General features: G+C 41.8%; 4 protein-coding genes across 5 annotated transcripts in view; 3 read left to right on the top strand and 1 right to left on the bottom strand.

Moving 5' to 3' along the window:
- LOC130545283 (OTU domain-containing protein 4-like) overlaps positions 1-7,655 on the top strand; it is a 7,965-nt gene extending 310 nt beyond the window's left edge. The window contains exons 2-19 of the mRNA XM_057319716.1: positions 904-954; positions 1,102-1,148; positions 1,554-1,626; positions 1,723-1,804; positions 1,899-2,049; positions 2,149-2,206; positions 2,305-2,428; positions 2,518-2,582; positions 2,672-2,766; positions 3,530-3,645; positions 3,738-3,873; positions 3,977-4,100; positions 4,886-4,970; positions 5,053-5,117; positions 5,221-5,863; positions 6,113-6,289; positions 6,388-6,428; positions 6,509-7,655. Coding sequence (XP_057175699.1) covers positions 904-954; positions 1,102-1,148; positions 1,554-1,626; positions 1,723-1,804; positions 1,899-2,049; positions 2,149-2,206; positions 2,305-2,428; positions 2,518-2,582; positions 2,672-2,766; positions 3,530-3,645; positions 3,738-3,873; positions 3,977-4,100; positions 4,886-4,970; positions 5,053-5,117; positions 5,221-5,863; positions 6,113-6,289; positions 6,388-6,428; positions 6,509-7,462 — 3,087 coding nt within the window. The 3' untranslated portion in view covers positions 7,463-7,655. The remainder of the gene's footprint in view (positions 1-903; positions 955-1,101; positions 1,149-1,553; positions 1,627-1,722; positions 1,805-1,898; positions 2,050-2,148; positions 2,207-2,304; positions 2,429-2,517; positions 2,583-2,671; positions 2,767-3,529; positions 3,646-3,737; positions 3,874-3,976; positions 4,101-4,885; positions 4,971-5,052; positions 5,118-5,220; positions 5,864-6,112; positions 6,290-6,387; positions 6,429-6,508) is intronic.
- A 485-nt stretch (positions 7,656-8,140) lies between these two features.
- Positions 8,141-15,050, bottom strand: abce1 (ATP-binding cassette, sub-family E (OABP), member 1). Its single transcript, XM_057319320.1, has 18 exons — positions 14,927-15,050; positions 12,324-12,489; positions 12,148-12,233; positions 11,937-12,034; positions 11,740-11,857; positions 11,529-11,666; positions 11,342-11,411; positions 11,152-11,248; positions 10,994-11,083; positions 10,759-10,880; positions 10,379-10,600; positions 10,236-10,295; positions 9,737-9,795; positions 9,543-9,653; positions 9,315-9,457; positions 9,109-9,231; positions 8,847-8,958; positions 8,141-8,709 (listed from the first exon to the last, which is right to left on the bottom strand). Exons 2-18 carry the CDS (start codon positions 12,424-12,426, stop codon positions 8,662-8,664), a joined length of 1,800 nt encoding a protein of 599 aa, XP_057175303.1. The 5' UTR covers positions 12,427-12,489; positions 14,927-15,050; the 3' UTR covers positions 8,141-8,661.
- A 50-nt stretch (positions 15,051-15,100) lies between these two features.
- anapc10 (anaphase promoting complex subunit 10) lies at positions 15,101-17,181 on the top strand. Its single transcript, XM_057319321.1, has 5 exons — positions 15,101-15,246; positions 15,671-15,790; positions 15,889-15,979; positions 16,201-16,321; positions 16,445-17,181. Exons 2-5 carry the CDS (start codon positions 15,676-15,678, stop codon positions 16,673-16,675), a joined length of 558 nt encoding a protein of 185 aa, XP_057175304.1. The 5' UTR covers positions 15,101-15,246; positions 15,671-15,675; the 3' UTR covers positions 16,676-17,181.
- Positions 17,182-17,482: 301 nt separating this feature from the next.
- The window catches only part of LOC130545106 (uncharacterized), a 5,310-nt gene continuing 176 nt past the window's right edge, over positions 17,483-22,616 (top strand). The window contains exons 1-8 of one of the 2 annotated variants that reach the window (XM_057319455.1): positions 17,483-17,634; positions 18,514-18,813; positions 20,492-20,515; positions 20,725-20,804; positions 20,989-21,088; positions 21,202-21,315; positions 22,040-22,222; positions 22,323-22,616. The exon at positions 22,323-22,616 is cut by the window's right edge and continues 176 nt beyond it. In XM_057319455.1, the coding sequence (XP_057175438.1) occupies positions 17,601-17,634; positions 18,514-18,813; positions 20,492-20,515; positions 20,725-20,804; positions 20,989-21,088; positions 21,202-21,315; positions 22,040-22,222; positions 22,323-22,387 (900 nt within the window). In that variant the 5' untranslated portion in view covers positions 17,483-17,600 and the 3' untranslated portion in view covers positions 22,388-22,616. Of the gene's footprint in view, positions 17,635-18,513; positions 18,814-20,491; positions 20,516-20,724; positions 20,805-20,988; positions 21,089-21,201; positions 21,316-22,036; positions 22,223-22,322 lie in introns of both variants that reach the window. The other variant, XM_057319454.1, reaches the window with a different exon arrangement.

The raw sequence follows: 22,616 nt of genomic DNA, 5'->3' as shown, positions 1-22,616 counted from the left end.
TTTTTGACAGACATTGCGATTGCGATTTGATTTGCGATTTTAACTTTTCTAATTCAAGCTTCAATTCAATATTGTTGTGTGGAGCACAGTATGGGTATAGTTACCCTGAAAGAAAACAATTATAAAAAAACATTTAATTGTTTCCATTAAAACCATTACAAAATTAATTTTTGTAGTGTGCTATGGGCATTATTCAAATAGGGCTTACTGTTGTTCAATTGGTTCCCAACTTCCAGATTACATCACACCAATACTGTAGAATCCAAATACCAGTGTACACTATTATAGTTTCCATTAAAACAAATACAACTCCCATTGTAACCCTTAAATCCATAACATTTTCTATTGTGTTTGTGAATTATTAAAATAGTTCATAGTTTACATAGGCTGATTTATTATTTTTTAAGTATGTGGGATTTTTAAAAAACAAGTAAAAAATGTGCTGAATGTTTAATTTCATCCAAGTGAAATTAGCAAAACAATTAGACAGAATTTACATTTGTTTGAAACGCGGAGCTATTTTGTGGTTGCAATTCAAATCTGAATCTAGGAAAACGTGTAAATATGTGCTATGCATTTGTATCTGCCAATGTATTTGGTAAATGCCAGTTTGCACATTTGTGACTATTTTTCTGCAACTTCAAATTCAGAAGACAGATTTGTGAGTTTTGTCCAGGAGTGCAAATCTCAACATTCAAATTCAGTTTTTTATTTGACAAGTTTTCACATTGGGGCTGTGAGTGTACATTTTAGTGTACAGGTACAAATACTTACTTTACAAGTTCACAAACTAAAATCTACATGCTCTCAAGTTTTGCTACTGAAATACCTTCATAAAAGTGACACCGTTGTGAGCCGTTTGTTTAGTAGACTTACGAGAGGTTTTTGTGTGTTTGTGTCTAGTTCATTGAAGGTGATTTTGAGAAATATCTGGAGAATTTACAGGACCCTAAGGTAACTCCTGCACTTATTTAGACCAAACCGTTGAGCGTCGTGTCTTCTAAAACATATCTTTATGGTTTTTCATTTAGCTGTGATTTGCTGTGAAATACAGATGTGACTCACATGTTGTTTTTTCTTATGTGTTTGTTCTGCGTTCAGAGCTGGGTTGGGCAGGTGGAAATCACTGCTTTGTCTAAACTCTATAAGTGAGATCACTACTATATTCATGTTTGTTTCAATGAAATAGTGAGGTTGTGAGCTGTCTTCAGTGAGTTGAATAATGTTATTGGTGAAACCGACATGAGGTGGCATCATTTTTCTGATCGTTAACTTTTACATTGTAGTTCAAGCAAAACATCTGTGATGATTTATTCTCTCTAATGTGGTTGTAATGTAAAGCTGTGTGCAAGTCTTTCTTAAGTGGAACACACGAGAAGATATTTTGATAAATGCTGATTATCAGCGTTCTTCGGAATATCTTCTTTTGTGTTCTGAAGAAGAAAGAAACGCATACAGGTTTAAAATGAGACAATGAATCCAGTTGTTTTTATTTTTGGGTGAAATGGGTTGTTCGTTATTGAGATGTTGAAATCTGTGTTGTTTTTTTCCAGGCGCGATTTCATTGTTTTCCAGCAGCCTGATGAACCTCCGGTCAGCATCACAGAGAACGGCTTCCCTGATAAGGTGCAAGAAACATTCGCTCCGAGATGTCATTTTCCTCGCACATGAAATCAGTTCATTATGTGTCAAGCCTGAAATCTCTTTCTCCTGTTCTGTCAGGTGCGACTCTGCTTCCTCAATGGAAACCATTATGACAGTGTTTACCCACAATCCTTTGAGAAAAGTGCAGCCGTGTGTCAATGTATGTGACGTGATGAAGCTATTCGAGTTTGTTTTCGTCACTGAAGCATGTTTGCAAAATGAAACGGAAGCACCTTTCTGTCTGTGTTTGGTAGCGGTCCTGTATGAGCTGCTGTACGATGGAGTTTGTGGCGTGGACCGCAGTGTTTTAGGTCCGTGTGTGAAGGGAGGTCGGGGACAAGACCGGCTGGACTCGGAGGAATGTAAGAGCAGTGAAGAGTCCGACCTGGAGGAAGACGAGTTCTGGTGTGTTTAGCAAGCAAACAATTGACCATTCGTGAATTATTGTGGCAGGTTTTCTTTTGTGTTCCACGTTTGCAGATGTTGTGTGTTTGCTCTCATCAGGTCCAGTGAAGTGAAAGAGAAACCCGCGAGTGAAGTGAAGACCAGACCGTCACACAGGGTGCTTCACCCTTTCTCTTCTAGAACGTCACATCGTTCCAGTGGATTTTGTTCAGACGTGGTGATGTCGTGACGGTGTTTCTGTCCTCTGTGCTTTAGGGTCGTGGACGGGGCCGCGCTCGAGATGGGGGACGTGAGTCTCTGTCCACAAAGGTCCAGAAATCCTTAAACCCCGGCGTCTACAGGAACGTGGAATATGACGTCTGGCTTCGTTCTAAACGTCGTACGTCGCTCAAATATGTTCTTCGTGAGCTTTTTTAAAATGTAGTTATTGCGATTGAAAACCGACATATGATGTGTTTGTGATTGCAGTTCAGCAGCAGCGAGATTTCCGCATGGCTGCAGCGATGCAGTACACCGTTGGAGACAAATGCAAAGTAAACTGCGTGAGCGTGCGTGCATGTGCCAGCGTCGACTTCTTTACGCGAAGGTTTGTAAGAGGATGTAAAGATGTTTTCTGTCTCAGGTGCAGTTGAGCGGGCGTTTCTACAGTGCTTATGTTCGGGAGGTCAGTCCTGACAACGGACCCGTCACTGTGTTCATAGAGGAACTCGGCAGACAGTATGTGTTTCTCTTCTCTCGCTGTGTGTTTGTGCATGTCTGTTAAGACCCTTAGTGGTCTGTGGCGTAGTTGCAGGGGGTCTGTAGATAAAACTTTTTTATTTTTATTGAAGGTTGGATAGCCTCTATATCACCTTGGAAAATTTTATTATGTAAGTTAGCTATATTTAGTCATTATTACTTAATCAAAACAACCCGACGCCAGTTTGATTGATATCACTTTTGAATGCACAGTAAAAAACATGACTTTTAAACATTTTTAACCACCGAGTTATCTGTTTTGCAAATTAAAAATGTATTTATTGTCCGAATTTATTTGCCTCGGTGGACAGCATCGTCTAAATTGTTCCCTACGTAGTGTACTAGATGTCATTCACTTTATAGGAAATAATAAATGTATGAACAAGCTTCAGGTGTGCTTCAGCAACTTTTAATAGTGTATATAATGTAAGAGAGGGGATGCTTTGGGTTCTAGAGAGGACAGGACATTTGGCGAGATGCTGAAGTGCAGAATGATGTCATTCAAATGTGATTTTCTAAATGCTAATCTTGTCAATGCCTTGAAGCTAACGCTAACATAACTTCAGTATTGATATCATGGGGGCGTTATACAGGGAGAGGGAGTTCTGCAAACCTGTTTGTCACCTGTTTATTTCTGTTGGGTGTGACGCTTGAACTATTACAACAGTCTAAACTTCCATCTTGACCTGTTTCATCTATTAACAAATCCTACACTCTTGTCTGTCTGTGTGTGTCTCTGTAGACAAACTGTGCCGTTGTTGAACTTGCGTTTGCCGTCTGAAGAGCCTCAGTCTTGGCAGAAAGTGTCTGAGAAGAGTAAAAGACATCCGGCACCAAACAACGGACACACAGCGTCTGGTACGTTCTCTCTGAACACACGCACACATGACATCATCTCTCTTACACGCACACACACAGTCGTGGTTTGACGTGTTGACGTGTTGATGTAGAATGGGAGAACAGAGGAGGCCGGAGAGCAGGTAAACCAGCACCTTATTCTGCCACCGGTGGTCGTGTGAACAAACAGCACTCCTGGCCTCCTCAGAGCAGCGCAGACGAACAGACGGCTGGACGCGGCAAATTCAGGTGTGCTGTCATCTTACTGTTTATAAAAAAGGTTTTAGTTGTGGCATAAACGGCCGGACTGACTGGAGTCTCGGTGTGGAATGATCTGCGTGTGTGTTTGCAGGAGATCTGATCAGCGCAGCAGTCCCGTGCGTGTACTTCAACAGGAGGAAGAAGAGAACGCTCTGCTGGTGCTCCTGCACAAAGACGAACGCAACTTCCCTTCACTTGGAACAAGCCCACAAACGGTGACGTCATAACACGCACGCACACCGTGCACATTAATGACACATGACAACCTCAATCTCAACACATGATGTAATGTGTGAAACAAAATATTCAGCTGAAAATGAAGAGTTTGGTTCCAAAATGATGTTGTGTTTTATTGTGCATTCCAATTCATATCAATCAAACTGCAGTTGGTTTGTTTTGATTTAAGCCACAATAACTAAAAAAATACAGCTAACTAACACAATAAAAACATGATAACGTAATAAACAACATGGCATTTTGGGAGCAAACTCCTCAAATATTGATGGACATTTTCTTTATCAGGATGATCAACAAAAACATTGTTTCAGCGATGGAGGAGTTTTATAATTCAATATAAAACATCTAAAATATTTTATTATTTTTGTAATGTTGTAAAGTATAACTTAAAATAACCTGCAGATGACTCATTTAGATAATTTGAGGAAGACGGGAGATATTTGTTACTAAAGTAAAATCACTTGTGACTTATTGTCAACATGTTTCAAAATTGTCTCGACGTACTTTTAAAGGCGGGGTGTCCGAATTCTCTTAGCCGTTGTTGATGTTCAAATCACCAAAACAGACACACCCCTACCCCCAGCTTTCTCTTTCGTCAGCGCTCGGCTCGACTAATGTCCGTCCTGTGCACTTTATTGCTGATTGGCTACAAGGTTGTTTTGGTACTCGGCCCGACTTTGTCTAAGCGAGCGTAATTCGGAAATCGGACACCCCGCCTTTAATAACAAAGACACTTGTGTTTATATTGTGTGTGTGTGTTCAGGTCACTGCTGTTGAGGTCACAAAAAGGGGAGGGGACAAGAAAAGGTCCCGGAAGAAAGATCACAGGGGGTCCATCTCGGAGACAGGTGAGGACAAAGCTCCGCCCCCTTTACGTCTCCGGTGTATCGTAAGAAAATAAGTCGATGCGTTTGTCATGTCGGTTTTCAGATTTGACGGAAGCTCCACAAAAGCCTGCTCAGAGACGAGAGAGTAACACTACAGAAGAACAAGAGGTGAATGTTCAACGCAGGGCCTGCGAGTTGATTTGTCATCATTTAGAAAAATGTATGGAACATGTTGTTTGTGTTCATCTGTGTTTTACTTTGTTTTTTTCAGAGAAAAGTTATAGAGGAGCCAGTTCAAAGATCATCTCCCACGGTCTCTCTCTCTGTCCCGACTCCATCTCACACCGAGACACCTGCTGCCCTTCCTGCTTCAGAGAAGACTCCGGTCCAAACTCCAAATATATCTTCTTCGCCTTCTGTCTCAGTTACTACCACCCTCTCTAAACCTCCCGGACAACCTGCCCCGGTTCTGCCCCCAGCTGCTGAACCTAATTCACATTCTTCTCAAGCGCTCTCTCAAAACACCCCCGTGAGCTCTTCTGCACCCACTCAGGCTGCCCTGGTTGTACCCCCCACCACTGTCCAAGCACCTGCTTCTGTCTCAGCCCCAGATGACCTTGTTAAAACCGCCCCGCCAGTCTCTATATCTGCCCCTCCCTTCATACCTTCCCCTGCAGTACCTGTTTCTGCACCCCCTCCTGCCCCAGTTCAAACAACTGCTTCTGTATCAGACACTCCTCACCAGTCTTCTACAGCCCCTCCCACTGATGGGGGCAATGCTCCGCCCACCGTCCAGCCGACAGCAGACATTCGTACTGTCACAGCTACTGCTGAGCCCGCACAGGCTCCGCCTCCAGTCACACCTAACACATCAGAGCCACGCCCCTGTGAATCACTGGAAACACCTGCCTTAGGTAAATGTTTTTAAAGACACATTTTCCTCCATTTAATAGATTCTTTTTTTGACAAAGTCGAGTCAAATCTTAAGTGCATGTTTTTACAAAGAAATGTTTGTTTCTAGAGGAGAATGTTTTTGCTCAGATGTTTCTCTTCCGTTCAATGGAGTTTTCAGTTGTGTTTCATTTGAGTATCAACTTAAGTCTGTTTCGGAAAAAGAGTGTAATTGTTCAACGCATTTTCAACGTTTTTTTCTTGTCTGTCAGATGTAGCGTGTGCTCCTGATCATCTGTCTCAGCCTCAGCAGCTCCTCTACCCTCCACTTCAGTGGTCTCATCTCCTTCGGGATCCACTTTATCCCGGATTCCCTCTGAATGAGAAGGGAGAGGTGGAGACGCTGCCCCCGTATTCCCTCTCGCAGAAAGGAGAAGATCTACCACAAAGTAATAAACCTGCCATAAGATGCCATGTGCAGAAAAACTGATATCATAAAGAGAGAACTTCAGTTTCTAATCTTTAAAGCATTCTCGTTTTTTTTCAGATATCAACGTCCTCAGGTTCTTCTTTAATCTCGGCATCAAGGTGTGAGCTTATACATCTATACCAGTTTCTCTCGCTTCGTGTTTGTGATGTTGAGCTGAATTTCTAACATGTTTTCTCAGGCGTACTCTCAGTCCCTATGGCCTCCCATCTCATATCTGGGTCCTCTGACTCAAGCCTATCAGATGCACCGCAGAGCACCGCCGCCTTCCTCCAGCGCTCCCGCTAACCCCACCCCCATGACCCCATGGCAACTGGAAAACCCTCCTCCACAGAATTTGAGTTCCACCCTTGACCTCTCATTGGAAAGCCACAGTCACGCTCCTGCTGGATCTGTAGACATGGGAGGATATCGCGATCACCCCCCACCCATTCAAATGCAGGTACCGGCGAGACCGCCAGTGCCCTGGTCTGCTTCCCCCGGTCCAGGTGCCTGTCCCGAGGCTTACCCGGTCCAGTTTTCAAGCCCACCTTGTGCACCCCCCGCGAATCAGATGTACCCGCCGTCATCCGCCGGTTTCCACCTGCCACCTCAACCTTTTGAAGCCATAAACCACGTTCCTCTGTCGTTGGTGAGAAGTCAAGACGGTTGCCAAAGATCAATGAACCCCCAGTTTGGATCCTTTCAGACAGGTACGTGTTTTCACAGAGGTCAACCTCTTGATTTCAAGCCGGTGAACATTCCCATTTCAGTGTCGACAATGGAACCGCCCCCCTATGGTTCTGTTGTGCAACCCTACGCGATTGGTCCACTCCAAGGAGACATAGCGGGTTTGAATCCGTTAGCCAATGGAAACTTCGGAAGACCAGATGTATTTCAAAAAAGCGCTCTCGTCGCAGAAGAGCCCACTCAACTGCTTCACGTGTACTGTCCCGAAGATGGACAAGAGTTGGTCGGCGTTGACCTCCGAATCGGCCAGAACTTCTACAGTCAGTCGTACAGGGGTGGAGGAAGGCGTGGCCAAGATGACCGAGGAGGATATAGAGGGAGGAGCCACCGTGGACGGAAAGAGTATTCGGGGTGGGGGAGACAAGACGAGCAGCCGTACGGTGGTAGAGGACATTACGTCAGGTGAGGGGTGGGCTCACAGTAAACATTTCGATGGCGTACGCTGGATACACACCAGTCATTGGTTTACAATGAATTGTTAGAGGTGTTTGTCTGTGTGGTGTTTTAACTGTTTCTTCACATTCTTATTTAAATTTAAAGCAACCTGTTCACAAAGTGTCGTGAAAATATAAATGTTTTCGCATACATTTTCTAATAAAGTCTTGCATGTAAGTTTTTTGTTCAGCATTGATTGCACGGCCCCTAAACGCACAATTAAGGGGAAACATGACTACATTAAAAAAAACACAATCATATTTACATAAATGTTTGAATCATTCTGTGTGGATTTTATCAGCATTGCTTTGTTTACCTGGATATGAAATCAGTTTTACTAAAGCTGAAATGTAGTTCATTTGAACACATTCTATAAACATGAAAACTTCCAACGAATGTCCTTAAACGCTCTGGATTTCAGCTCTGTATTGTATGCGATTCTACAGAATCCGATTTTCTTGGTGATGGTGTCTCGCTCGCATGTTTTTTTTTTACTTCATCTTCACCTTTAGGTTTAGTGAAGTGTCTCTGCACTTAACAGTTTGTGTTTGAATGTTGTGATACGAAGTGCCTGACTCATTTACTCATCCATAAGATCTTGGTTGAACACTGACAACAAATAAAAGCCAAAGGACCTTCTCTCGTTTCTTTCCGTTGTAAATCAGTTTATTCCAAAACAATGTCATCGGCTCACGAGCCTTTGACACAACAGAGTTGTGTGTAGCTGGTAGTGTGTGTGTGTGTGAGAGAATTGTTTTAATATCGTAAAGCTTCAGTTCATCTCAAGACCCTCGAACACAAAAGCCAATCTGTTTTTAATATGATGATGTAACATGATTAAAATATTTTATTCAAATATACAGTTGCGTTTGGCATATTTCACACCACCAGAAAGAACCTTAACGTTAATGACGGCAACAATTCACCCGGAAACATACATCTGTCCAGGTTTCATTCCTAAATGTTGTTCACTCTTCTCTTTGGCTTTGCTTTCATCTCAGTCCATCTGTCCAACAAATTATGCCAGCGACAAAGAGAAGATCTGCATGTTTGAAATGGATCCACAGGGCGGTGATGGTGTTTGATAGTTCAGACAGTCACATGGTTTGATGTCACATTGAACGGCGGCCCTGTGGGATGAGATTTCCGGAATTCTGTGAAATGAGATCTTCAGTCGTCCAGGAAGAAGTAGTTGCCGCTCTTCTTCTGTTCCACATCCTGAAAGAGATTTTCTAATTAACACCAGCACTGCCAGTATTACAATATTTGTGTTCATGGCTATCTATAACACTCGATGCTGTCTAGGTAGGGACACTACAAGGCTTTGAGAAAGCCCCAAAAGTACAGATGCGTACCTTGATGGAATTAAGTTTGTTAATTCTTGGTCTGAAGTTGTTGGGGTCCCTTCTGAATGTGATCCCCAGCTGCGCCAAGAACTTATTCATGCCCGCCAACAGCGACTGTGGACTAATGACATCACACAATTACGTCGACGACAGTGTCACATTCAACATCCCGGAGACAACAGACCTCAAAACATGTACACCGAGTTTGAAAACGAGGCAGAATACAATCGGTCTATGCAGGAAAATAACAAACTGAATACTAAACACGTACGCATTGGCGGTGGTGCTTCTGGAGGGAATGCCGTCGAACACGATGACCCTGTCTGCCAGGTAAGTGGCCATGATGAAGTCGTGCTCCACCACAAACGCCGTCTTCTTCGCATGGAGGATGAATCTGCACGAGACAAAGTAAACATGAAAATAAGCCCCGCCCACACGAGAAGATTGACATCTGTGTTAAACGTGTGGATGCGTTACCGTTTGACAACTCTGGCAGCCATCAGACGCTGCTCAGAGTCCAGGTAAGCAGACGGCTCGTCGATCAGATACACGTCTGCTGGTTTCCCTAAACACAGAGCCAGAGCCACACGCTGCAGCTCACCACCAGACAGATTCTGAACCTGTAAAACACACACACACACAGAACCCATCAGTGTAGTGTTCGTGTGTTAGAACGCAGTGTGCGTGTTGATAGCGTTGGCTCACGTCCTGGTCGATGATGCTCTCTATCTGCATGGGCTTCATGACATCAGTGACAAACTGAGGGTGCGTGTATGCATCTCTGATCTTATCGTGAAGTAAAGCTCGTACGCTGCCCTGAAACACACACACAGTTGTAATGAGTGTACGAGCATGCGGCAATACACCAGAGAATATGAAGATATCAGAGTTACACTTACTTTAAACTTGGGACTGATCTTCTGTGGTTTGTAGCTCACATTCAGGATGGGTATATCACCTGAGGACCAAGGTTATTTTAGTTTCCTTAAATGAAAAACTTTTTTCAAGTTTCTGTCCACTGAAATCAAATCAAATATTGGCCTAAAAATTATTGGAAAAACAGAAATGCCTCAGAAATAAACTGAAATAAGTTTAAAGCACTACAATTATAATAATAAACAAACTAAAATAAAGATCAATTAATCTTATATGGCAACATACAAATAAACAAAATAATAATCAAAATTAACAAAAGCTAAAAATAAAAGCTCATTTTAAATAGTAATAAACTAAACTAATCAAAAAAACAAAGCTATAATAACTGCTGAGGACACACAAGTTATAGAAAAACAACTTGATGTGATTTATAAATCAATGAACTGAAGAAAGTTTGTGCACATAGTGTGTGTGTGTGTGTGCGTGCGTGCGTGTGCGCGCGTGTGCGAAGCTGAATTTTACCTCCTCCGTCCGGTTTGAGTCCTCCTGCGAGCATTCTGATGAACGTGGTCTTCCCAGTTCCTGCCAAAAGCAAAGTTCTCTTTTATCAACACTGTGACGTTCTTTAACTCCGACCATCCATCATCTCTGCGCTCATGTCTCACCGTTCTCTCCCAGCATGACCATAATCTCAGAATCTGTGAACTCTCCTTCAGTGATGCAGAGCGAGAACTCTCCCATGCTCTTCTTCATATCAGGATACTGATAACGACACATCTTTTTCACTTCCTCCTCAGCCGCCGTCTCTGCCACCTTAAACACCAGTGACGTCTCCCTGAAGCGCAGGTTCTCCGTCGGCACGTAACCGTCCAGGAAAATATTGATACCTGAAACACAGAGCGAGTGTTCGAGTCTCCAAGTTTTGAAGTGACTGCTCCTCAAAACATTTCGGATGACCAAAACACGATGATGCTCGAAAATGTTGTCTAGGTGGGTAACTCACTAGTTGTTGAGACAAAGCCTGTGTGTGTGTGTGTGTGTGTACCTTCTCTGACGCTGAAGGGCATCGTCACAACTCCATAAGCGCTGGGAACTCCATACAGACAGCAGATGAAGTCAGACAGGTAATCCAACACACTCAAGTCATGCTCCACCACAATGATGTATCTACACACACACACAAACACACTCACTGAGATCCATATAGTGTGTATGTCATAAACACACACAACATGAAAGGTCAAGAAATATTTCCTCTCAACCAAAAGTGTTTTCCGCACCTGTCTGGAGAGATGAGGGAGCGGATGGTGATGGCGGCTCTCAGCCTCTGTTTGACATCGAGATAACTGGACGGCTCGTCGAACATGAAACTGCACAGAAAAAACCATCAGCGCTACAGAGCGTCATGCTCGAGAGAGACGAGAGGACGGACACTCACATGTCAGCTCTCTGAATGCAGACGACTGCGCAGGCGAATCTCTGCAGCTCTCCTCCTGATAGGTCCTCGACGCTACGGTCACGCAAGTGCAACAGATCTGACCAATCAGAGCACAGGACACCAGAATTATTCACACGCATCATTATTGACATAACGTAACATAATCTCTAGGCAAATAAAGCGTACGGACCTAGCTGTTCACACACCCGCTCCTCTGTTTTAGTGTCATCCTTGCGGCTCAGAATAGATCCTACTGACCCCTACAGGACAAACAGAAACATTACAGCCATCAAGTCTCTGAAACACAACTCGATGCAGTCTGAGCTACACGTGTCGTCCCAAGCATGTGCACTAATGTTTAGCAACGTCATACTGACCTTAACGGTTTTGGGGATCTGATCGACGTACTGCGGCTTCACGATAGCCTTCAGATCATCCTCCAAAATCTTAGTGAAGTAATTCTGCAGCTCGGAGCCGCGGAAATACGCCAAGATCTCCTGCCAGTCAGGTGGGGCCTGGAATGGCAGACATTTGTTAGAGACCACCGCACCGCAGGCAGATGTGTGTTTGTGTGTTACGGCGACTCACGTCGAATCTCCCAAGGTTTGGCTTCTGTTTGCCAGCCAGGATCTTGAGAGCAGTGGACTTGCCAATACCGTTAGTACCCACCAGCCCCAGCACCTCTCCGGGGCGAGGAATGGGCAACCTGACCAACACAAACACTCCTTTATACACCACATATACAGAACAATAAAGGAGAATCTTTATGACACGCGTGTTTGTACCTGTGAAGCTTGAAGGCGTTGGCACAATATCTGTGTGTGGTCTCCTTCTCCAGGTTGCTCGGCAGGTTTACGATGGACAGAGCGCCAAATGGACATTTCTTCGAACGGGCCGGGAAATGAAACCATGAAGCAAAGATTAAGATGCACAAAAGCGCCATGATTTTGAGATCTAAAACTTCACAGAGATGACGAGCGGGACAGACAAACGTACCTTGATACAGATGCCACAGCCGATGCAGAGAGATTCAGAGATCCAGACGATTTTACTCTGAGGAGTGACCTCGATACACAGTTTACCTGAGAAAACACACGTGTGTACAAGTCAAGCAGACACCAAACCCTCTTCAAAGCTCACGGTCACGTTGGAACATAGCGTGGAATCCGTACCCATGCGCACCACAGGGCAGCTCTTCTTGCACTCCTGACGACATTTCTTGGGTTTACACTTGTCGTGGTTCACAATAGCGATTCTGGTGTTTTTGTCGGCCATCTGGACCGGTTTGTTGTCACGCGCAGGTGACGCAGATCCACAGGAACAGAGGTCCGGACCTCACTGCAGACAAGCAGAAGAGAGACACGTATTACAAGAGTTTCACACAGACCTCAATTCATCTCGTCCTGCAGTCCGGGGGCATCGACCTTTTCTTCCCAGCAACCGTTTGATCTTCAAGTCCCCACGAAATAAAAAAAGATCATTTTGGCTTTTATGGATTTCTATAAACTAGGGTGACCCCGTATAGTCGAAGATAGGATAGGAGGAGCCTGATTCGACTACCAATCTCACAGTGGAATCTTGGCAGAGGTGTTATGCAACGTGGATCATGCCATTTTGGTTATATGGGCAAAACTATTATTCATGATGTAAAGAAATGGGCCATCTTTAGGGTTGGCTAGCGAAACCGCTGGCGCGTATGAGCGTGAGGTCTGGCGAGCGCAGGATCACGTCTCTCCGCGTCTTCTGTGCTGTGAGACGCAGCACGTTCCGCACGCACCCGCAGATGACTCGCAAATGAATGTGTACACCGTTTCCAAACATTTGTCGCTGTTTGGGCATTTAAATAAGAAGTAACACTTTGTCTGTAAATGCAGTTGATGCAAGTAGGTTCGATACTTAGACTGAACTTTGCGCTCCATGATATAAAAAATAATAATAAAGTAATATAACCAAAATCACCGCATATAGCAAGCACGACTTTTGGAACTTGTCATTCTCTGCACGGAAGGCAAGCGTGCGCGTCAGGAGGACGGAGAAAGAGTGCGCAGGAGAAAAGATGAAAGGGACTTTTTGACTGTTTAAATGGTAAGATGCTTTATTGCATTCCTCCGTTACATGCGGTAAATAAAGTCACTTTATTGGTAAAATATTTGTTAAAAATCATTCATTATTATCGAGTAGTTTTAAAAAGAGCTTTGAGGCGAGATCTGGTCTAGTATTATATGGCACAGCGTTGTTACGTGAAATGTCCATTAATTTGACTATTTGTGGCTTGTTTTTTGAAAATTATGTTACCCTCCATTTCAGATATTGTTCCTAAACACATTTCATTTGCACATTGTGACTTGATTCTGGCTTATTTCCTTTCACTTCTCATTTTGATTTATTATAAAGGTACATTCTGTTCTAAAGAAATTCTGTTAATTAATGTGCGATTGTTTTTTGGTTCATCAAAGTTGCGCTGTACCCTTAACCACATGGTGTCGTCCCCACATGCACACACACGCGCACACACACACACACACACACACACACATACGATTCGACTATCAGTTGACTATAAGCAAGACGTGACAATTCTGATTCGACACCCCTACTATAAACTAGTGCCGTCTCATCACATTTCAGGCTGTGAGGTAAACAAACTCTACTGGCAAAGTCAAAATTGTCAAATTTATTCGCCCTCATGTCATTGAAAACCTATAGAAGACTCTTTTTTCTGTAAACCACAAAAGAAGATATTTTGAGAAATGTCTGAGTGGTTTTGTGTTCATCCAATGGAAGTCAATGAGGTTTAGTGTTGTTTGATTATCAACATTCTTCTAAATATCTTCCTTTGTGTTCTGCAAAAAAGAAAGTCATACAGATGAATGATGAGAGAACTACCCCTTTGAACATATGAAACTCATGAAATGCATAATATCTATTAACAATTCCAGGGCAGAAACATCTGTCCCAAACAGCTTCTGGTCAATGGTGATAAACTTGAAATATATCAGTCGGTCAGTGGTTAACACATGCAGCCAGACCCAAAGACATCAGATAGAGTTGACGCCCACTGACAAAACCATTTCAACTCTACACATCAGATGGACGTGGACAGACAGGTCGTGGATCTATGATGAATGTTGTTGCTGAGTTGCCAAATGCGATAGTGAGGCGCCACGTGACAGCTCGTTTAAACACACACACACACACACACACACACACACAATAAACTTGATTTTTGTGTTTTTCTGTACCTTGAGAAACATGAAGATATGAACCCAGTTTATGTGGTGGATGCTGATCTTTATGGGACTGGACCATGAAACCATTCATTTATTAAACCACAGCGTCACGTGGACACTTGTTACGGGTCCACCTGAACCTGACCACTCCCTACTGGACACTCTGACCCGATATTACACCCAGAACACTCTGACAGCCATCACATTTTGACAGATCTGCTCTTTAAGAACATATGTGTGCGCGCGAGCTTACTCGTCGTGACTACACCACGCGCGAGCGAGACAGCGATGACGCACGGGTTTCTCTCAGCTTTCCCGTTTCTCTTCTTAATTCATCATATGGTTTTAACTCGTCGTTCTAAAAATGTCGGTTCGATTAATATGCATAAAATGTCGTTTTTGAAATGTTCGTGGAAAAACGGGTACGTTTCAATGAATAAGCGAAGGCCTTGCGCACAGAACTGCACGCGCCCACAGCTGGAGTCTTTCCGACATCCATACATCTCTATCCAACCATGATAAAACAATCATAAAACACCGCTCACCTCTCGGCGACGCGACTGTCGCGCTATAAGGCGTTATTACACGCGAAAAGTCTTCTCTCTGTGTGAAGAAATTGAACAGCGCGTGTTGTCTCTGTGCCGCGCACGAGACAACACCGGTGGCAAAGATGGCGCCTGAAAACGTGACGTCGGGACGCGACGGGACAGAACACGTCATCAGAGAGCTCCAGTGCCGGGGAATGGGAACGCTGTGTGGATGTTTATGATTATATGTCGTGCTTTTTAGGCATAATGTACTTGAATTTAAGTTAGTGTGATCTTGAAAATAAGAAGACACAGAAGTGGGGGAATTGTTTTGTGCTGTGAGTAACATTTTGCTTTGCTGTAGATTTGATTGCTAACGGAACGCGTAACTTACATATTGTTTGTATTTATACAAATGCATCTTTTAGTTCATGTGGTTTAAATAACTGCTCGCTTTTGCATGTTTCTACAGTAAATATTACAGGTTTACAGTTGGTTGGTAACTGTTATCCAAAATTTAATTTATTTAAGTTAGTTTAGTTTTTGGAGTTCTTTCTCAGTGACTGAAACAATGCAGGCAGTGGTCAGTGAAATGGTTGGTATTAGATAATAGTTAGCAGTAGTTTATAGATCCTATATTAGATTTTACAGTAGTGATAATAACTAGTCAAACTACTGTGGTAGTTTGGTAAAACTATTGTGGAGCTATAGGAGTGTGTCCTGATTTGTGTCAGTATTCACACTTTTTTTTTTTCATTTTAGTAACCATGGCAGCAGCCACCAAAACCCCCCCAGGTGCAGACCCCAAGCAGTTGGAGCGCACGGGTACCGTCCGAGAAATCGGATCACAAGCTGTATGGTCGCTGTCTTCCTGTAAGCCAGGTGTGTGACCTGTCATTCGTGATCTTTGCGCTCACTTTTTCCTCATCCATTGTTCAGCTGTGTTTAGTCACTCATTCATTTATTCTGTGTGTGTGAAGGGTTTGGAGTCGATCAGCTAAGAGATGATAATCTGGAGACGTACTGGCAGTCTGACGGGTCTCAGCCGCATCTAGTCAACATTCAGTTCAGGTAGAGCCGATTCCTTGAATGATATTTTGATCGTTTTTTTAAGATTATGGTTCAAGCAAAAATATTTCACTGTACAGTATCAATAATCTTCTGCCAAGAATAAATCTTTTTAGTTACATTTCTTTCCATGTATATAGAAAAAAGTATAATATCCAGTAGAGCAGGTTACTCAAAATGTCTCTCGAGTCAAACACAATGCCCTTTCTGTTGTCTCCTCTCAGGAGGAAAACCACTGTGAAGATGCTGTGTATTTATGCCGATTATAAATCCGACGAGAGCTACACCCCCAGCAAGATCTCAGTCAGGGTCGGAAACAACTTCCACAACCTGCAGGAGATTCGGGTGAGAAACACCACATGTTACCACCTCAATCGATGAGTTCAATTTAAACGGTATTCTGCGTATTTTTACATAATGGGCATTAAACAGTACTTGATGAATATCTTTTTCATTGTGTGGGAGCAGCAGTTAGAGATGGTGGAGCCGAGCGGTTGGATTCACATCCCGCTTCTAGATCTGGTGAACAACCCCATCAGAACCTTCATGATCCAGATCGCTGTGCTGGCCAACCACCAAAACGGGCGCGACACGCACATGAGACAGATCAAGGTCTACACGCCTGTGGAGGAAAGTTCTATTGGCAAATTCCCACGATGCACCACTGTAGACTTCATGATGTACCGCACCATCAGGTGACCTGAGCTCACATGGATGGACTGAGCTGCGGACTTTGTCTTCATCTAAGACTCTATCCTGGATTGAAATCGCTTCAGGTTCTTTTAAAATGTGCCAAGATGTGTTTTGTTAAGGGAAGTGTTTTAAAGATCAATCCGTATGAATGTGAACGCTATACAGAAAATAAATGTTTGTTTTTGAAATGAGGAAAACTCGTCCTGAATCTCTTGATACTGATTTACAGCAGGCGGGACTCCATAATACATACCTCTCCTGTTATAAAGTCTCATTTATGAAGAATTGAGCAGAAATTTTCATTGAGTGTCTGTTTTATATTGTACAAATAGGGCAAAATAAAGCAAGATGGAAAGTTACTTGATGACTTCAATTCCTATCCCAGAGAGGTCGCCATTCAGCTAAAATGAGATCCTCCTCCATTGGGGTGAAAAGAAAATGTGACCTTCTTTGGATCTGTCACATCATTGTCAACATTGTAAATCAGAAAAGACCTTTTCAAATCTAAAGAGCATTTTTATTCATTTGTAAGTTTGCCCTAAATTCGATCTGGCTGTATTGGTGCCCCCAAAGATTTGAACACAGGAAATAACATGAAAACTACTCCCATCAACTCTCACAACAAGTGTGTGTGGTGTCTTATTTAAGAAATGTTAAGAGAAAATGAAGAGAGTTGAAAAAAAAGCGTTTATTGTGTTTGCAGCAGACTTGACATCTTGCTCTCAGGTTGCATGGAGAGGAAGTTTCTCTGAACGTTTTGCGAAGGTGCACGTTCATGTGCATGCGTCTGTGCTGGCATCCTGTTGAGGCCTGGTGTGGTTAGCGTGCTTTAAAGCTTGTGTCTTAGAAAAAGGGTCAGTGAAATAAATTTGAGTTTGATGCTGTTGAGCAGGATTGTATCTGTATCAAGAAGAAGAACACACTGCTGAAGATGAAGACTTACTTTGTCCTTTTACATGTTTTTGGTAAGTTGCTTTAAGTTCTTTCGTCAGAAGTATGTATTTTGGAAGATTTGGGAATGAAAGCGCATGTTTTATAAAGATGTCTCTAAACAGGCCTTTAAAAATATTTCACTTGTGTTTCGGACTTAATGATCTGTCTATAATTTGATTCCTTTAAAAGGAAAATCCGTTACAATAGTTTTCTGTTTTCTTTAGGTAATTTACAAATGTCTGGCTTAAAACAAAATATATATTTTCATACAAAGCTGATGTGTGTATTCAAGGCAGAGTTATATATTATGTCATAATTATGGTTATTTTCAACAATTATAATTGAAATGAAGACAACAAACAAATTCATTTTTTAATAAACTTAAATGTGAGGCTAATTACACGAGAGTAAATGAATTAAATTAACAAAATTCAATTTACTGGTTTTCTCCAAGCCTTTGTTTTTATTCATTTCTTTTTTCTTTTTTTATTAAATTCAAAAGGAAAATCACTTAAATCTTCCAAACCACTTTATTTCCAGAATGTCTTTCCTGTGGAAAAGAAAAATCACAAATGATCTTGTTTTATATCGCAAAAATGTCTACAAGGAATTAGAGAATGTATCATTTGGAGTCATTTTATTCTTTAGGATTTTCTTCATAAAATTTCCTCATTAGATTGAGCTCTGAATGATCAACCTCTGAGCAAACCCTTTGTTCCTCTTGATTTGTTTCTAAATGTAATAATGTGATAAAAATGTAATAATGGTATAAAATCTATAGTTTTAAACCATGTGTTTTATTTTTGAGACACAATAATGTGATTGTCATTAAATCATACTCTTTGAGAAGTGAGTGAGCTCTACAGACGTATAATACACCATCATGTTGTATGGTGTGTGTTTTTTTCCAGTTTTCCTTCTCATGTTTGATTATGGGATGTTCTCCACATCATCATCATCACCGTCCTCACAGGAGTCCCCAACAGCAAGCAACAATATTTCCACTAACATCACCATGACAACAGCAGAATCAATAACTGAAACTGAGCCCAATGGGGCAAACAACATGACCCGTGATAACACAACCTCATCTGACTCTGGTGATGAGGACGATAACTACAATACAACATCTGTAACAAATACACAGCCAAACATTTCCTTGCCAATACATCCACCAGGGGTGACAAATCCCAGTCTGGAGACCAGCAAAGGTTTGAAGAACATCCTCATTCTGGAAGCTGATTGGTGGATTTTGAATTATGTTTGTGGTTGTTTGTTGGGCGGTTTATGGTTTGGGCTACAGAAAGCTGTCATTGATTTAACGTGTTCTTTTTTGAACTGTTCCTTTCTAAAGTCATATTTATTTTAAGTAGGAATTAAATGCAGTATACAATCTAGTTACTTAAAACTAGCAAAGTACAATGTTGTGCAATTGGAAGTGTAAATAGTATCAAGGTGCAGTTAGCAGTTTAAACTGTGTGTGCGTGTAGGTGTGGAGTGGGTGAGAATTTTCATGCCTCTTGTATTTAGCTGCAGACGATACCACACCAAAGTTTCACAGCTACTGGAATTCGTTCTTTACAGCTGAAATCTGAATTTAACCCTGAACTTAACACATTATTCAAAAATAACAAAAGGTTTATCTTTGTAATCTTTTGATGAAAAATGCTTTATTTAGTCATCTTCAAATGACAAAACATAGTTTACTTTTGAAGGTCATTCAGCCTTTCTGAAGTCTTAGCAATAGTTAAAGCGGTCACTTAATGCCAGTTGCTGTAATACGGGGTTACAGCTTTAATAGTCAAGTCAAGTTGATTTCTTTGGTGCTATTTACAATGTTGTAATGTTTTAAAGCAGCTTTACATGAAAAAGAAAAACGCAGTAGAGGAAAATGAGTGTAAAGAGTACAGGCAGAGCGGACCATCCTTCTAAAAGCAATGTTAATGGAGTTAGTCTAACATCAGCAGTCTCCCGGTGACCAAGCCATCACCGAACAGTGGCAAGGAACCAAAACTCCAATGATGAATAAATGGAGAAAAAACCACGGGAGAAACCAGACTCAGCCGGGAGGACCAGTTCTCCTCTGACGTGTCACAGCTGCACTCAGTGACTTTTAAAGGGGTCGTATGACACGGCTAAAATGAATATTATGGTTTGTTTTAGATGTAATGTAATGTGTAAACACGATTTAAGGTTGAAAAACGCTGTATTTTCCACATACCGTGCATGTTTGTATCTCCTCTTTGCTCCGCCTCTCTGAAACGCGGAGATTTTTAACAAAGCTCATGGCTCTGAAAAGCGAGGTGTGCTGTGATTGGCCAGTTCATCAGTGCGTAGTGATTGGTGGAATACTGCAAGCGTGTGAGGGAAATGTAACGCCTCTGACCATATTTGGAACATCAGGTTCCTCTTCAATTGTACTGACAGGTCGCCCACCTTACTTGCGTCTACATTTGAGCGGTCTTAGTCAAATCAGACCACCAACTGAGGTAGATTTGTGGGGGTGTGGCTACACGAGGTGTTTCAGGCAGGTCTGGGTGAGCATTCGCTTTTAGATAGAATGACTCTTTTGTTCCCACACTTTCATTTTTGCAATTCCACGTGTCTAATACATGCATGGGCAACTTATAACACACCAAAGACACAGAAAAATACGTGTTCACGCCATATGACCCCTTTAAGTAATAGTAACTGAGTAAATGTTTATGATTAACTGGGAGAGCCTGGTAAATAATGATTTTAAAACTGAAGTTTACCATTGAGATATGTGGAGAAGGTCCAAACGTCCCCTCAATAAACAATACAGCTGTGAAATGGGAGAAGATGCTCGTCTGTGGTGTATTTTTGTCGACATTTGTTTGTTATAACATGATTGTGTCTCTCTTTCAGACAATTCAGGACATTTTACAGGAGGTGAGTTTGATTCCCTGCACACAAGAGAAACATCTACTAAAGTAAAGCTTCATACACTCCAAACACGTGGCACTTTCTTTCCTCCATACAGCATGACATTTAAATGATGTCAGATTTGTTTTTAAATGAGCTTTTTTTCCCAAATCACATTTCTGTTCAGATTTATCATCTATAAAATCACAACATTACATCATCGATATGGTTTACAGGTGTCATCATTCTGATCTTCATCCTGATCCTTATCATTCTTCTTCTTGGCATTTTGTATGTCCTGAGGAGGAAGGGAAGGGTAAGAGCTCTGCTTTTCCCTTGATGTCTAAATAAAATCCCTGTTATGACAGATTTGAAATGCTCTTAATAGGCAAAATGTAGCTTTGGGAAAGGGTTACAGCTGTTATCTTTGCACAAATATGTTAAACATGTTAGTCTGGTAACACTGTCAGCATTCGGTGTTTGTCTTGTTCTGATTGTAGAGTTATTCGTTTGACTTGACTCGCACCGACGCCTGTGCCAATGAATACGATACACCGCTCCGAGAGCAACAAGTGATAAGCTATGAACCTAAAGACAAAGGCAAGAAAAACTTCAAAAGCACCTAATCACATAAAGGGTTTCACCTTTTGCTTCACTTAAATGAAATATCTTTGGCTTTCTCTGGTTGATAATTCAGTTTCATCTCCGTTCAGATTTGCCTGTGTGTCTGGACTATATGCAGGATGATAAATGCCAGGAAAAGACCAGCCCGATACTCAACGGTTGTGCCAATGAGAGAACTGAACAAAGAGCTGCGCTGGAGAGCGGTAATGATCAAGTCAATGTTTGTTGCTGTTGTTTTCCTGAAGAGTGCACATGCCATCTTGAAACAAAGCTTGTTGTAAATAAAAACAATGAGATGTGGCGGCCTTACATCTTATATTGATGCATCTGTAGGCAGTGTTGGGTGTAACTAGTTACTAAGTAATCAGTTACTGTAATTTAATTACTTTTCCCTTGGAAAAAGTAAAGTAAGGGATTACTTAATTTTCTCTGTAATTTAATTACAGTTACTCGTGATGTAATTAAACTAAATACTTTGTGTAATATATGTGTGTGCAATAGTGGAATTGACATCAAAATTCAAAGTCTAAAATCCGTGCTTGTATGATTCACACATTTGTAATACTTTGGTCAGTTAATAAGAGTACTTTATGTAGTTTTATATGATTTATTTGAATGAATTAAAAGAGCCGTTTCATGTGAATCACTTAACTAATCAAGGTTGGATATAGAAAGTAATTAGTAAGAAGTAATTCAATACTTTTTGGAGAGAGTCATTTGTACAGTAATCTAACACTATTGAATATGTAATTAGTAACTTACTTTTTCAGAGTAACTTGCTCAACACTGTCTGTATGTGACACATTTGACCGCTCCAGACCTGTCGCGGTGACACCTTAGAACGTGTACATATCTTCACCTGTACACAATGATTTAATCTTGCATTTTCTATGATAATGATAGTCTCCTTGTTTTATCTTGAAGCAGATCCGAATCTTCCAGAAGAGAACAGCTTCGCCTCAAGCCCCAGTCTGACTCCACCCATAAGGAAAGTCGAGTTCAGCCTGGATCTGGATATGATCAGCGGAGAGTTTGAGCTGAACAGTCCGACTTCCGCTGACGCTTGTGACGCATCTCTAAATGAAAACAACAACAACATCTTTCATGCTGGTCAGTACAACCCCAAAACAGCGATGTTGATTCCCATGTGTTTGGACAGCTAAGTTTCTTTCGTGTTGAGTTTTGTGAGGTGTGTTTGTGTGTGCTACAGGACGGGGACCGGCCGAAGAGATCTTTACTGAAATCAGTCTGGATGAGCCAAAAGAACAAGTGTAGCGTTGCCTTATCCAGCTCGTCGTTTGCCTGATCCGCAGTTGCTTTAGATTAAAGCTTCTGCTAGTTGAAGAAATGTAAAAGACTTGACATTTACGCGCACACCACGTGTCAACGGGCATCCATATATCAATATAAATGAAAGATGTAGTGTGTAATATTTTCGTGTTAAATTACATTAGCCACAATTACATATGCAGAGATGACGATTGTAGATTGATTGGACTGTATT

This window comes from Triplophysa rosa, linkage group LG21 (genome assembly GCF_024868665.1).
Source record: "Triplophysa rosa linkage group LG21, Trosa_1v2, whole genome shotgun sequence".
In the NCBI taxonomy this organism is placed as follows: Eukaryota; Metazoa; Chordata; class Actinopteri; order Cypriniformes; family Nemacheilidae; genus Triplophysa; species Triplophysa rosa.
This window is presented reverse-complemented; position numbering and strand designations above follow the sequence as displayed.